The sequence below is a fragment of the Nannobrachium achirus genome (assembly GCF_963921795.1).
Source record: "Nannobrachium achirus genome assembly, chromosome: 10".
NCBI lineage: Eukaryota > Metazoa > Chordata > Actinopteri > Myctophiformes > Myctophidae > Nannobrachium > Nannobrachium achirus.
The window spans coordinates 23,609,628-23,625,571 of record NC_137819.1 but is presented as its reverse complement, the minus strand read 5'-3'; the positions used below and the strand labels follow the sequence as shown (position 1 = coordinate 23,625,571).

The 15,944-nt window shown below is 40.6% G+C and overlaps 1 protein-coding gene across 1 annotated transcript in view; it reads right to left on the bottom strand.

Annotated features, from left to right (window-relative positions):
• The window catches only part of necab1 (N-terminal EF-hand calcium binding protein 1), a gene marked incomplete at both ends in the record, with an annotated part of 112,051 nt that overhangs the window by 37,707 nt on the left and 58,400 nt on the right, over nt 1-15,944 (bottom strand). The window contains 3 exons of the mRNA XM_080735336.1: nt 7,131-7,243; nt 10,407-10,460; nt 11,143-11,219. Coding sequence (XP_080591462.1) covers nt 7,131-7,243; nt 10,407-10,460; nt 11,143-11,219 — 244 coding nt within the window. The remainder of the gene's footprint in view (nt 1-7,130; nt 7,244-10,406; nt 10,461-11,142; nt 11,220-15,944) is intronic.

The window sequence follows — 15,944 nt, the reverse complement described above, 5'->3', positions numbered from 1 at the left end:
GAGCACGAGGAGTGATGGTTTCTCTGTTTTTCTCTCTCTCCGTCTGACATCACCACATAGAATCGCAAACTTGACTGAATGGACACCTTTACAAGATTTCATATTTAGATTGTAATTAGAGAAAAGACAAGATGAGTGTTAAAATGTGTTAATTTTCTTCTATAATTTTAGCGATTTTGATTACATTGCTTTCAGTGCTTGGGGACATGTGTACAATGGCTAAATATGTATTTTTAGATACAATAAGTCCATTCAAAAAGAGGCACCACAATCTTTCATGGGCAGATGTTACTTATGGGGGCTAGTAGTGTCACTGTAAATTGTAATACAATAAATTGCCAGCTTATTGTGTCTAAAAGGACACATTTAGGCACTTGCACACATGCACTGAAATAAAGTATTTAAAATCGCTAAAACAATAGAACTAAATGAAAACATTTAACTCTCCCATCTTTGCTTTTCCCTAATTACAATCTAAAATTATGAAACCTTGTATGATATTCTTGCTCTGGGGTGGCATCGTTACCAAAGTTCCTAATTCCCACTGGGTTCATGTTCCTCCCTGCCTGGACAGGTGTTATGTCGACAAGTGTTCTGCTCAAAGTGTCCTTCTCCCTCATACAGTCTTCACTACCTGGAATCCAGCACACAGTGGTTAATGTGTTTCATGTGTGCTCTGTTACTGTTTAAAAATAGTTTAGGGCAGTGCAATGTTTATGTATTTGCTTATTTGTATTCTTATTTATTTGCCCATTTCTAATATAATTACAGCGGAATGCACTTTTGAGATGTTGAAATTTTACACCACAGTAGGGACATCTATCTTCATTGTTGAGGTCTGTGAGATTTGACATTGTCTAGGAGTCAACTTAGCCAATGAGTCTAGCCTTAGTAGGTTGAAGAGCGTTGTAGAGCTGAACAGACACTTAACCTATGGTCCTTCCATTTTCAGTTCTATGTAATGCCCTTTCCAGGCACTGTATTACTGTTACAACACCTACATTAGAAATACTGAAACCCTCCTCCAAACATCCTTTACATCTCTAAACAATCACATCGATAATTTTGTACAATTAATTCTGCAAGTTCTATTATAATTAGTTTTCATGTAGAAAGAAGCTAACAAATAAGATTCAGCAATTGAACACATCATTGAAACGGGGACTCAGCAGGAAAATCTGTTTGATTAACTTGGTTGCCAAACACTGTGGAGCCACTGTCTAATAAAATATAATTCTGTGCAGTTGTATTTGACTATTGTAGCATGTTTTCCTTCCAGCCTAAAGTTGATCTTGGTCATCACTGTCTGCTAACATCAATGTGAAATAACCTATTGTACATGAACACTTATTTACTTGGTTATAACATCAGAGGGTCTGCTGGTAAGTAAATAAATTACATTAGGAATTGATTGCATTCTTTATTAGCAAAATGTTCATTAATCCAGGTTGTACAGTCAAAGTTGTACTGTAATCTGTTATGAAACACTGTTCATCATAGTAACTAGTTTGTTTTGGCCAAAGGGTCTGTTTTTGTAATCATCCATTTCACATTTCATGGATGCTATGTACATTAAATGACAGAATAATAAAATACATTAGGCTATTGTGCCCATTGTATCATCAATCATAAGAAAAAAATAAGAAACAATAAATATTGTATTTACAGTAAAAAGGTCAGGGCCGGATCAAGGTTAATTGTCTAGTTTTGATTTGCAGCATCTGTAAGTGACCTTTATCAGTGCTTTTATCGTGTGTATTAATAATATATGCATTTCTATTTTATTTAATGTATAAAAATGATTGATTAGCCAATTTAGTCAATAGTTTAAAAACAAATATCGTGTGGATATAGGTATATTATGTGAGGAACATAAACAACAGATTACTCACTTTTACCAGACATGGCAACTGCTGCCAAGAATGGAGAATTATGATTGGCTAGTGGAAAGGCCGCACCCCCATTGGCTCTCTGCCGATCACGTGATTATTGGCCGGTTCATTCGTGTGCGTGAGCGTTTCATTCGTGTGCGTGAGATGATGAAAGCATTCGTGATGAAGTAAACCAACAAAACAACTCGTAAATCAGTAAGAAAATATTCGTATTTTGGCTTGTTTTTTTGTTTTTGCATTATAATCACTGCAGCTTCCCCAAAAACATTCATACTTTTTTTTTTTTTACGGATATTTTTTTCCAATTAATTTGTTTACGTGTAGTTTTTTTGGTAAAAATGTTTACGAGTAAAAAAAAGGCAAAGTACGAATACGAATTAATTATGTCCTAAATATAACCCCATACTGAACACTCATCTCAAATCCCACCAGAGAATTCATACAGGAGAGAAACCCTACTTCTGTGACCAGTGTGGGAAACGGTTCAGACTGAACACTCATCTCAAATCCCACCAGAGAATTCATACAGGAGAGAAACCCTACAACTGTCACCATTGTGGGAAACGGTTTTGCCATAGCAGCAATTTAAAACATCACCAGAGAATTCATACAGGAGAGAAACCCTACCACTGTAAACAGTGTGGGACGAGGTTCAGTCTGAACAGCAGTCTCAAATGTCACCAGAGAATTCATAAAGGAGAGAAACCCTACTACTGTCACCAGTGTGGGAAACGCTTCAGCCAGAGCAGTCATCTCAAATCTCACCAGATAATTCATACAGGGTTGAAGTCCTACCACTGTGACCAGTGTGGGACAAGCTTCAGCCACAGCAGTCATCTCAAATCTCACCTGAGAATTCATACGGGAGAGAAACCCTACAACTGTCACCAGTGTGGCAAATGGTTCAGCCAGAGCAGTCATCTCAAAAGTCACCAGAGATGCCATGCAGGAGAGAAGGCATACCACTGTGACCAGTGTGGGAAAAACTTCAGCCACAGCAGTCATCTCAAATCTCACCTAAGAATTCATACAGGAGAGAAACCCTACAACTGTCACCAGTGTGGCAAACGGTTCAGCCAGAGCAGTCATCTCAAATGTCACCAGAGATGTCATGCAGGAGAGAAACCTTACTACTGTGACCAGTGTGGGACAAGGTTCAGCCTGAACAGTAGTCTCAAACGTCACCAGAGAATTCATACAGGAGAGAAACCCTACAACTGTGACCAGTGTGGCAAACGGTTCAGCCACAGCAATAGCCTCAAAGTTCACAAGAGAATTCATACAGAGTTGAAGCCCTACAGCTGTGATCAGTGTGAGAAACGATTCAGACAGAGCAGTCATCTAAAACAACACCAGAGAATTCACACAGGAGAGAAGCCCTAAAACTGTGACCATGTATGGCAAAGGGTTCACTATAAATTCTAGCCCTAGAATGTCTCTGATCATTTCATGCACTTTGTGAATATTCCATAAACACAGCCATAGATAGGTCCTATTGCCCGGCGTTGAGCAGAGAATCTCCACGGCGCTAAAGTGCTGCACGTTACTTGTGATTAATAATAATTAATTCCTCAGCCTTGGAGACAGACATTGTCCTCTAGTTTTATATCCCTTTGAAAGTTCTGGCAGAAAACATGTATTTAGTCAGATATCTCCACTTTTCCACGAGCTTTCCACATGGACGACTTTCTGTCCGGGCGAGGGGCTCGGAAAGTCCTTTGAGAAGCACAAACGTACGGGGAACACAATCACGCAGGTGGTGTGATTAATTACCCCACGTCAATCACAACGCACCTATCAGTTAAAATAAAACTAGAGGACAATGTCTGTCTCCAAAGCTGAGGAATTAATTATTGGGTGAGTACACAATAACGTGCAGCATTTTAGTGCCGCAGAGATTCTCTGCTCAACGCCGCGCAATAGGACCCATCTATGGCTGTGTATCCATGGAATTTTGACAAATATGTAATGATCTCAGACATTCTAAGGCTACATAAATGCTTATCTCAAGCTTTACCCGAGAATTCTTACAGGAGAGAAGACCTACCACTGACAGAGATTTTGAAGGAAAGGTTTCACTGTAAAATGTCAAGTCACCTCAAGCAACGCCACACTGTAAGCTACTTTAATTTACTGCCAATTACATGTAACACGTCATAACACGTTTTCAGTTATTAAGCTAGATGACGCTCTTTGGTAACATATGAGCCACCATTTCATTCTTGTCGTACAGAGATCCATGAGATCATGTGATCGCAAGATTTCCTCCACCATCCGCTTCCTGGTTATTCTTTTTGGGAAATGCCTGTATCTAGCCTCAGTTGTTTTCCTATGAATCTTTGGCAAGACATAGACATACTATTTTCAATAACTACAGAACAGACGGGCCAAATGACTTGCTTAAACTTTTTTCACAGAAGCACAGAGGAAACCTCTATGTCCTTGTTGATCAGGGGATTGATTTTACAGGAGATAAATTATACTATGACTACTTGAAAAGGTAGGGGGAAAAAAACGCTGGCAGGCTTATTTATTGGAATAAAATTGAACATCAATGAAATGTCATGATCTTAAATTCATAATGATGATGACGGTGATGATGAAACTTTGAAAATACTTTCTTATGGTCGGTGGTTAACCCAATAGAACCGGGAGGCTTCTGTGTCATTTTATACATCAAAAATAGCAGATATACAAACTCACAGCACGTCACTTTTCGCCTGCTGCGAGCTTGTAGATCTTTTCTTTTGTTTTTATTATTATTATTATTTTACAATTGGGGTGGCTGTATTTTGTCTCCCTGCTCTTCTATTCAGACATGTAGGTCGTGTCAAAGCCAAAGGTCATGTCTCACTTGTCACTTGTCTCACACAGGATTAATTTGTCAGATCCTGAAGGTCAAAATTCTATTCATCCCCAGAGCTCATCTCTCAAGACAGATTCAGAGCTCTGTAAACTGAATCTGTCGGCAGCTCCCATTACAACGTCACGTGTAGAGTTGAGCAGTGATGGTTTCAATGTAATAGGCCCCAGCCAAGACCCAAGGGTGGTCTTTTAGATGGGTACCAGTGTCCCAGTGGAATTCTGTATTACCAATAAAATTACCATTCCTTTTTAACAAAGTGCAGCATTTAACTTGTGTTTGATCTTAAATGGTTATATTAATGTAGAACATATAGAAATGTGAAATAAATAAACACTATTCTAAATCTGTCAACTTTTAATATTTGCATAATATAGGTATGCAAACATAGAACAGTAGGCTATATAAAGTAAATGGCACCTAAAGCATTGTAAAGTAAAGTAAATGAATACATTGCAAATACTTTGGTGGCATTTAAATTAGGTTGCATTTTACACCACAATGTGTCACTTAATGTGTTTTATTTTTACCTTGTAACCTTGAACCACTGATTCATTGGTGTATTGGTCCTCTCTTTTATATGCCTTTTAATTTTGTTTTTCAGTAAACGCCTTGTAGTGGTGTGTGTTTTGTTTGCTGTGTTTTAATATGCTGTTTATTGAGTCAAATGTAATTGTATAAGGAAGACCATAACTTATTTATTATGTGGCCTAAATTGTGGCCTTTAGCTTTGGTGTGAATAAATTGTCAACCTTTTGGTAACATGGTGTCTTTCCTGAGCCTCCCTACCCAGTTCCCTAAAGCTCTGTAACAAACCTCATTATTAATGTTAAAGCCTTAATTGGTTTTGTTGGTTAAAATCCAACTGGCGTTGTCAGCAGTTTTATGTATTTAGTAACCCCTTCTGCATTTGGTTACACATAGTATTGTTATTTGTCTGTCATTTAATGTTTCAATAAATTCAGTACAAAGGACCCCAATGGAAACAAGCCATAGCGCTTTCTTGGGTATTAGAAGGAAAATATGAGTCACTAGAACATGTTTTTTCAAGGAATCTACTGTAACATGGTTAAAAGGTGAAGTTGGAATGGCTGAAAAAAAGGGGGGGGGGGGTCCCCAGCAAAATGTGTTAATGCAGCATCAAAAATTATTGAAGCCCTTTATCCATTTACACGTTGGCTATTAGTGAATTTATATAGTGCCTTTATCTAATGCACTTAAAGATGGGGTGCCATGATGTCTCCCTCAATAAAACATGATTATCTACTATTATGATTATACTAGGGGGAAGAATTTTTCTGAAAAAGTGTACAGAAAGAGTTAAAATTATGTTTTTATGTGGCCACACCCACCAGTTCATTGGTATGCGTGGTTGTCATGGTGGGTGGTGACCCAGCTGAAGTTAGCCACACCCACATGTGTTGGGTGAATGGTAATTTGGGGAGGGGTTGATTCTATGATGTAATAAGTATGGGTGTTTTTGGAACAGCACGTCTGACCCAGCAGGTGGCATCCTCCAGCTAAAAACCCAAATAAAAAGAGAATGCATAATTGCTCATAACAATCACACCAGGGGGTCTAATGAAGTACTGTCAACCTCCTAGACACATGAAAACCAGAAAAAATACAAAACTATGGCACCACCTCTTTAACAATATTCACCCATGCATACACTGATGGCAGAGGAAACCATGCAAGGCACCAACCTGTTCATCGGGAGCAGGTTGGTGCCTGATGAAATAGTAGATTTTTGTGTTGTGCTGCAAGCTTGTATAGGTTACTTTTTTGTAACAGATGTAAACATCTTGAAAGTGTTAAATCATTTTTAATTTCTTAACACAAATCTTCTCTTCTTGGGGCAGTCCCTGGCACAAAACATTTTCAGACAGGGCTCAGTGGCCAAATGAGTATATTATAAAACATGAACTAATCCACTTTAGCCCTAATTTATACCTTGGCTATTTGAAAATAGACGATCTACAAGCTCAGTGAGCTTGTAGATCTGCTATTTTCAAACATGTTGTACTTTTACTTTTGGTACTTTGAGTATATTTTGATGCCAATACTTTTGTACTAAATTCCATTTTGAATTCTGGACCTTTACTTGTAACAGAGCGTTTTTACATTGCAGTGTTGATACTTTTACTTGAGGGCAAAATGTGAGTACTTTTTACGCGACTGAAAAACCCAACCCAGTGCAGTGTGAGAGGAGGTGCAGGTGAACTGACTGTAAAACCCAACCCAGTGCAGTGTGAGAGGTGGTGCAGGTGAACTGACTGTAAAACCCAACCCAGTGCAGTGTGAGAGGAGGAGCAGGTGAACTGACTGTAAAACCCAACCCAGTGCAGTGTGAGAGGTGGTGCAGGTGAACTGACTGTAAGCAGCCGGTCTGGGTGCAGGCGCTCTCCATGTACTGTCTGAGAGCCGCGCGGAACTCCTCCACCTCGTCCTCCAACACCGACAGCTGCCTCTGGACTAGCAGGATGTGCTGGAGAAGACACGCACGCACGCGCACACACACGCACGTGCGCACACACACACGCACGCACACACACACACACGTGTACACACACAGGAACAGTGTTGTAGTGCTAAATTTGGAAGCGTGTCAATGCGCGTGCACACGCGTCCAAACTTCCCATGCAAAATAGCTCCACAACTGATATTTCCAATTAATTAATCCATTTTCAAATCTTATATTACCATCTGCTGTTAGTCATGCTCATTTCAGCACGGCTGGCGAGCCTATTTCAACCAATTGCTGGGTCAGAACGACCTGAAAATATAATATCAACTGACTTGACTTGAGAGAAGTGTGGGCACTCCGTACCCCCGCGTCCCCCCCCCCCCCCCACCCCACTACATCCCTGCACAGGAATGAAATTCTCAGTCATTAAGACTGTTATCGTCATTTTTCCGTTGTGAGATTTAATTTTGCTTTAATCCACGCAGACATGCACCAAAAAATAAATAAAAAATAAATCTGTATTATCTGTCAGGGGGGGTTTCCAAAAGCCTTCTGGGGATGATCACTTGGATATTTAAGCCTAATTAAATTAGGCTTAATGGGCTTTAGATAGGGTAATTAAAATGTGCCCATCATCAAATGGCACGGCGTGCATTGACACTCTGCAGAGGCGTCAATAAGAGGGTCGGTCTGTGTGTTTACTCTGTGAATGATCTCACAAACCAATGGGACGATAATTTTTCAGTGTTTATCCGTACATTAACACCCTACTTGATCATACTACAGCGTCATACAAAAGCATCAAAGTTAGCAGATCCAGAAGCTTGAAACGCCGCGTTGTGGTGTGTTTCAAACTTGTGATTTATTGAATATGGATTATGTGGTTAACCAATTAAACCCCAGCATCCATGTTGTGAGGAAAGCTTTTGCTGAACATAGGAGATTTGACAAGCTCGTAGATCGGCTATTTTCAGTGTAAGCTTTTCCCACAATAACAGAAAACTGAAAATACATTACTTTAGAGCCCTGAGGGACTCCGGTCAACCATAAAGGGTTTAAGTGGTTAAACCTGGAGACATTGTGGTCTTGTTTGGTCCCCTCACAAACACGCACATCACATCACATCACATCACGCCCTGAGACCATCTCTCCCTGTCATCCGTCCTTTAATCAAACGTGTGTAATTGTGCCTGTGAAATGCGTGAGAATCCCTGCGAGTCAAATGAGTTAAATATAGGTGACGGACAAAATGCCAACGTCGGGAAAAGTAACAACGATAATGATGTACAGTTTCACCTCCTGACCTGCAGGGAAACGCGCTCAACGGAGGCAGAGAGGATAAGGCAACATGACTGGTGTCTTGCACGCACAAGACACCAGTCATGTTGCCATATCTTACCTTTTGCTGAACTGACGCCACTGTTCACATTATCAGGCGTACATTCTGTACACTAGATTGACACATGAAATGATGCATTTGACGTCAATCCGTGAACATTCTTAGTTTAACATAATTTAAGACCCATGTTATTTTCTTTTGCTGCACCTGCCTCCTGCTCTGGGTTTTAAAACATGACGTACTTTGAAGCGTACAGAATGTACCGGTAAATGTATAAATACCTTCTTAGTGTCTTACGTAATTATAAACGCACGCTTGCTTGTGCCAACTCATGCACGCACGCGATACACATTACACACGCACTGCACAGACTGTACAGACTCACTGACACAAAAAACTAAGCACATTAAAAAGTGCATAACCCTTGTGCACGTGTGTGTGCACACACGTGTGCACAGTGCACGCACACGCACACACGCACACACACACACACACACACACACACACACACACACACACACACACACACGTGCACATATTTTTCTCTTCTCCTTTTGTCTTCTCTGTTTGCTGGTTCGTTCCCCAGGCATTTGTACCAGTAAGGGTCCATTTGGTCCCATTTGTACAATCTCAGAGTTACAGTCATTTCTATCAATCATTTATTTAGCTGAGGACCCCTGGAACCCCCTCACGGACCCCTGAGGGGTCCCCATACCCAACATGGTGACCAAGTGAGACTAGAGAGAGAGAGAACTGGAGAGCATATCTCCGCTAGAGAATCAGATGTCATATTGATGGTGTGCCGTATTGAGACGAGAATGGAATTTCATACCTAGGCGAGACTGATCGGTGGATTAGCAGGTCAATGGATCTCACATGTGGATCTCACAAAATGTGAAATATTTACTCACACAAAATATTCAGGGAATGTTTTATTTTTTTTTGGCCTACTATCAGTGTACACAAACCATTTGGCACTGATTGACGTAATGGCTAGCGAGATTGGCTATAGACAGATAGTACACACAGGGGCGAAAACAGAATCTCCCTCCCTGGGGGCTGGTGGTGATGATAAGGGAACGAGAAAATAAATAAACAAAATTGATTAAAGTGTCGTTTCATCCCGTGTGCTGTTGCTGTGACAACGGGCAAACAGCAGAACCATCCATATTTGGAGAGGACAGCGACACAGGAGCACAGAGACTATGAGGGGAGGAAGGAGGCAGGGGTGTCGCACCAAATTCTGGGCCCTGGGTACAAGGATCCACTGCGGGCCCCCCACGAATGTTCTTCATAGGGGGAGGGGGTTTAACCCATTTAGACTGGGAATGCATTATTACGCATTATTTTGTACTTTAACTATTGAAAAATAGCAGTTACAAGCTCACAGCACGGCACTGAGTGCCGTGCTGCGAGCTTGTAGATATGATTTATTTATTCGTGAAAATTTGTCTTGGAATATTTCAAGTCCTTTTTTTTGAAAAACCTATGTTTCTCTGTCAGTGGTGCTCAAACCTTTTCATGTGAAGGACCCCCAAAATGATATGTATTTGGCCACAGACCCCCATCTCAAAGTATTTCATTCCAGGGACCCCAGAAGCAAAATTTGAGTTACAAATGTTTGCTTAAAAACAAAATACATATATTCAAAGATTTGTACACATTTTCACGACTTTTCAAAAATAGCAAATCTACAAGCTTGTATATCTGCTATTTTTCAATAGCTAAAGTATAAAATAATTAAGGCCCCCTCCACCTTGGGCCCTAGTAACTCAGTCCCACTTCCCCCCCTTGTGACACCCCTGGAAGGAGCAAAGATAAAGGAGGAGAGACAGAAGGACATACCGGTTCGGTGTTGCTCTCCAAGACCTCGTCTTCAAAGGGCTCCAGACGAATGTCCTGTAGGACATACAGATAGGTCTGTTACAACAGTGATTCTCAACCTGTGATTTTGGACCCCCAGGGGGGTGACGGGGTCCCCAAATTATTTTGGGGGGTCCCCAGATGATGATTAACCTAATGTGCAATATGTGTTTTCACACTCAACAGTAACAGCCTATATGAACATTTCTAAAGTGGCAATTTAAGGACTTTTCAATACTTTTAAAATGACAAATTAAACATTGGTCAAACTTTCAAATATTAGCGGTAGAAATTGTGAAAATAGACGATCTAAATGCCGTGAGGCGTTGTGAGCATCTGCTATTTTCACAATATAACTGTGTTATACAAAATGTAATGCCTCAACTCTTAGTGCTCGTCAGCTTTCAAAATAACACCCCATTTTTAATGCCACATTATTTTTTTAATCTACATTACAGTACATACATGTATACATTTACGGCTATCCACATGCAGCTTGAATCTGTCATTGAAACAGTATAGCTACAGACAGTATCTTAAAATATAGGTCTGTTTTACTCCATTTGCAATAACAAAACAAACCTATTAGGCTACAACACAGATGTACAATCAACATGCAGTAGCCTACTTCTCTGTTTCCTCAAGCTCACTTCACAATACACCACCATGTAACAGTAGAACATGGAACCTGTGGGCTAGGTCAGTGTTTTAGAGTCACCTTCTTTTCCAGTCGGTCTATGAGCTTCTGCAGTCTGTTGACCTGGACCATCCACTGGCTATCCTCGTCGTACACGCCTATACAGACAGCAGATGGCACATGGAAAGCACGTATTTGATCACTTCGAACGACAGTGGCGCAAGTAGATTTTTTTATTTCCTAAAACAATATAGGCCTACACTCTATTATTTCAAAAGATTTTAAAAAGTTTAAACCAAAAAAAATCTCAACCTTTCATCAATTAAAATCTATTCCAACATTTTTTTAAAGTATTTTAAAATACATTTTCAAAAGTGAAAGAAGTGGTGAAAATAAATAGCTGATCTACAACGTGCAATGCAGCGTGAAGCAATGCTTTATGAGCTTGTAGATCTGCTATTTTCACTAGTTTGGGTCCCGGGAAAACGTCTAATTTCTAAAAAAATGGAGAACCACTTGCTTAGAAGGTAGAATCAGCATGACAAAATGTCAACTAAAGGAATCACCTAAAGGTGACGATAAAATAAGACATTCAAGTGTTTAAACTTTAAAGATTCAAATTGCACAACACACTATCAAATATAGGACTCTCCAAAAGGTGACCAGAAACGTATGACAATCAATTAACTAGTAAATACATAGCCTCGCGTAGCCAGGCTTACTCATCTGCGAAGAGAAAAGCCTGGTGACAATATCAGGCAGAGACCGCTCAACTTCCGCCGTGAGAATTTCTGCAACACATGACGTAACGTCCGTTAAATGCAGCACTTCTGCCACTTCTGCTAGAACCAACCGGAAGTTATATTGTGGCCAGGGTGGTAAATACAGTGCACTGCTGCTCACTCAAGTTAAACAGCATTAGTGCAGATATTCTAATCTGTAAAGTAATACAAAAAAAGGTGCAAGAACACAAGTTGTAAAAGACCAAATTGTGGTTCTGGCAGTTCCACCACCAGTCTAAGTTAGATGTCCATTTGAATTGGTGGATCATTGCGAGAGTTCCATGGGAATATGCAACCACCAACCATCATTGTCACTGGTCATCCAATGGTTATGACCACAAGGTCAACACACCTCCGGTATGCTCATCCTTGGCGATGCCACCCCAAATGGCTTTGACGCTAATTAATACTCCACTTGAGTATTGTATAAACCCACCGTCATGTCGTTATTGTAGCCACCTTCAAGGACTACTGGCAGCATATTCGGCCCCTGACCCCGTGGTGGTCCAGAATTTCTCCTTGAATCCGTCTCCAGTCACAGAATAAATATGGGGGCCAGTATTATCCACTCCACCCAGGAATTGAATTCCAGTCGTTCAGAGCCTGTTGGAGATGTATTTGTGGGCTTCAGCCACACTGTCGTGACCGGTCAGTGAGAAATACTCTCTGCAAAACAAGCAGGCGTTCCCAACCTCTCTCACTGTGTCGTCCATGTTTCCTGCTAAGGCACAGTAAATATCTGTGGTAACAAACTGGATCTTGTTCATTATATCGTTTCTGGGGGACGCTGGAGGATAACCGGTTGTCGGCCCCCAAGACTACTCCATTCCGGAAACTAAGTTCACAGCCAGGTGGTGGTGCCTGAATTGTAAGCACCAGATTTAACCTCTTTGTCAACACCACGTCAGTAGATGTTTTTAATTAGGAGAACATTCACGAAAACAAAGGCATTAATGGGGGAAATTGGTCTGTTTAAGCGCGATATGGACAAAGCTGTGAATAAACAATGACAGGTATTGGAGGCGGTTGGTCCTTTACAAGGCTTTGATGTGATGTCATGTGCATTGATGACAGCGGGTGTTAGAGCTTCTGCAGGCTGCTGGGGTCTGATCAAAGACTATTATGCTGGATCAGCACTGCTTTCATGTGAGGGCTTTAATGGAAAGGCTTTTCAAGTTGGCTTCTTGTGTGGCCACCATGAAGAAATGACAGAACATGCAAATGGGCACGGTGCCTAGGACACGTATCTGACTAATAAGAGATAAAAACGATATATTATTCATCCGCATGCACATTAGCAATCTCTCAGTACTCTCTCTCTCTGCCCCCTCTCTCTTTCTCTCTCTCTCTCTCTCTCTCACACGCACGCACGCGCAGGGGCGCTGGAACTCCTAAATCCCAAGGGGAGCTGAGCTTGGAGGAGTTCATGCGTGCGGCCTTGGGCCGCACGCCGAAAATTCACGTTTTTTATCCGGTTTTGGGTTGTTTTTATTACGGTTTCGGGTGCTTATTCCCCGCACAACGGTGTAACAAGGAGCTGTATAGTTACTAGTTATTTTAGCACACAGTGCAACACACAGCACGCACGCACACACTCTCTCCAAAATCGGGTATTATTTTTGTAACAGTTTTCTACTGTTTTTTATTCCCCATAGACAATGGTGTTAGTTTGCATCAATGAGCCTACAGACAGTTTCTAGTTCTCAAATAAATAGACTTTGGTGTGCCATTAAAGCGGGATTTATTTTAAAACAAAATTTAAATTCGACTTCCGTTCTGACCGGAGGTGGCAAGGTGACCATGTGATTAGGTGACCATGTGATAATCAAACACCCTTTTTCATATTTTATTCCCCAAAGTCAAATACATGTTTTAATATAGCTCTCTGTGTGTGTATATATAGGCCTACAGTATATAAAAAAAAAAAAAAATGTTTTTTTTTTTTTTTTTTTTTTCTCCTCCCCACCACCAGGGGAGCTGCAGCTCCCTCAGCACCCCACTTCCAGCGTCCCTGCGCACGCGCGTAGCCGCGCACGCATGCACACACGCACGCAAAATACCAGTAATACAAGCTCACGGCGAGCTTGTAGATCTGCTATTTTTCTTCTTTTTTTTAATCTGGAAAATTTGTCTTTGAATTGAAACCTTCTAAGGTTTTTTGAAAAACCTATGTTTCTATGTCAGTGGTGCTCAAACCTTTTCATCTGAAGGACCCCCAAAATGATATGTATTTGGCCACAGACCCCCATCTCAAAATATTTCATTCCAGGGACCCCCAGAAGCAAAATTTGAGTTACAAATGTTCGCTTATAAAAATACTTAATATTCAAAGATTTTTACACATTTTCACGACAATCTCTCTGTCCCCTATCTCTCTCTCTCACACACACCTAACGTCTAAATGGCCTATATCCTCGCAATTTCTCAAATTTTACTATACTTGAGGAGACATTTGGCCCTCACAATTATAGTAAAACAAGTACGCACATGCACATGCACACGCACACGCACACGTCACGAATAGGGACTCCATGCGGTGCCTGCTCTGCACCCTGTGGAGACAGAGCGTGGGCGACATCACAAATTAGCATCACATACGACACAAGACAACACAGCGTACATACTGCAGCTTAGCCTGGGATTAGTACCATTTGCGGGTTTCTGAGCAGAAAGAACCTACGCCATGTTGTAGTCATCAGGTGGACCACAGCTTTTCCGGAACCACCAAACCGGAACCAGAATCCAAAATGTTTCAAATTGTTTTACATTGGTATGGTACAATTGTTTTGTTTCATTTGGTACAATAATTGTTCGTTATGTTAATCTTTTATTCTAACTCGTAGCGTGACTAGAGAGAATACACAAATTGATTAGCGTTATTACGTAACTAGAAATACTGTTCCTTCGAAACAGTGTGGGCTCGATTCCAACCCAACAAATAGGATACTTTAAGGTACTGTAAGGTACAGTACCCTACAGTATTGTACTGTACCTTACTATACTGTACTGCACCTTACTGTACTGTACTGTACTGTACTGTAACTTACTGTACTTTACTGTACTCTACTGTAACTTACTGTACTTTACTGTACTCTACTGTACCTTACTGTACTGTACTTTACTGTACTCTACTGTACCTTACTGTACTGTACTGTACCTTACTGTACTGTACCTTACTGTACTGTACCTTACTGTACTCTACTGTACCTTACTGTACTATACTGTACTGTACTCTACTATGCCGTACTATAACTTACTGTACTGTACTCTACTGTACCTTACTATACTGTACTTTACTGTACTCTACTGTACCTTACTGTACTCTACTGTACTTTACTGTACTCTACTGTACCTTACTGTACTGTACTGTATTGTACTTTACTGTACTGTACTTTACTGTACACTACTGTATCTTGCTGTACCGTACTGTGCTGTACGTTACTGTACTTTACTGTACTTTACTGTACACTACTGTACTGTACTGTACCTTACAGTACTGTACTTTACTGTACTCTGCTGTACCTTACTGTACTTTACTGTACTCTACTGTAACTTACTGTACCTTACTGTACTGTACTTTACTCTACTCTACTGTACTGTACCTTACTGTACTTTACTGTACTCTACTGTACCTTACTGTACTGTACCTTACTGTACTGTACTTTACTGTACTCTACTGTACCTTACTGTACTATACTGTACTGTACTCTACTGTGCCGTACTGTACCTTACTGTACTGTACTCTACTGTACCTTACTATACTGTACTTTACTGTACTCTACTGTACCTTACTGTACTCTACTGTACTTTACTGTACTCTACTGTACCTTACTGTACTGTATTGTACTTTACTGTACCTTACTGTACTGTACTCTACTGTACCTTTCTGTACTGTACCTTTCTGTACCTTACTGTACTTTACTGTACTCTACTGAACCTTACTGTACTTTTACTGTACTCTACTGAACCTTACTGTACTGTACATATTCTATGTGTTCTAGATCTACATTTTTGATTCTGTGTTTGGGAACCAGCAACTGTCAAATGGACTCCAACTGTAGTGGAGTATATTGAGTGCATATACTGTAGGCTAACAATCCC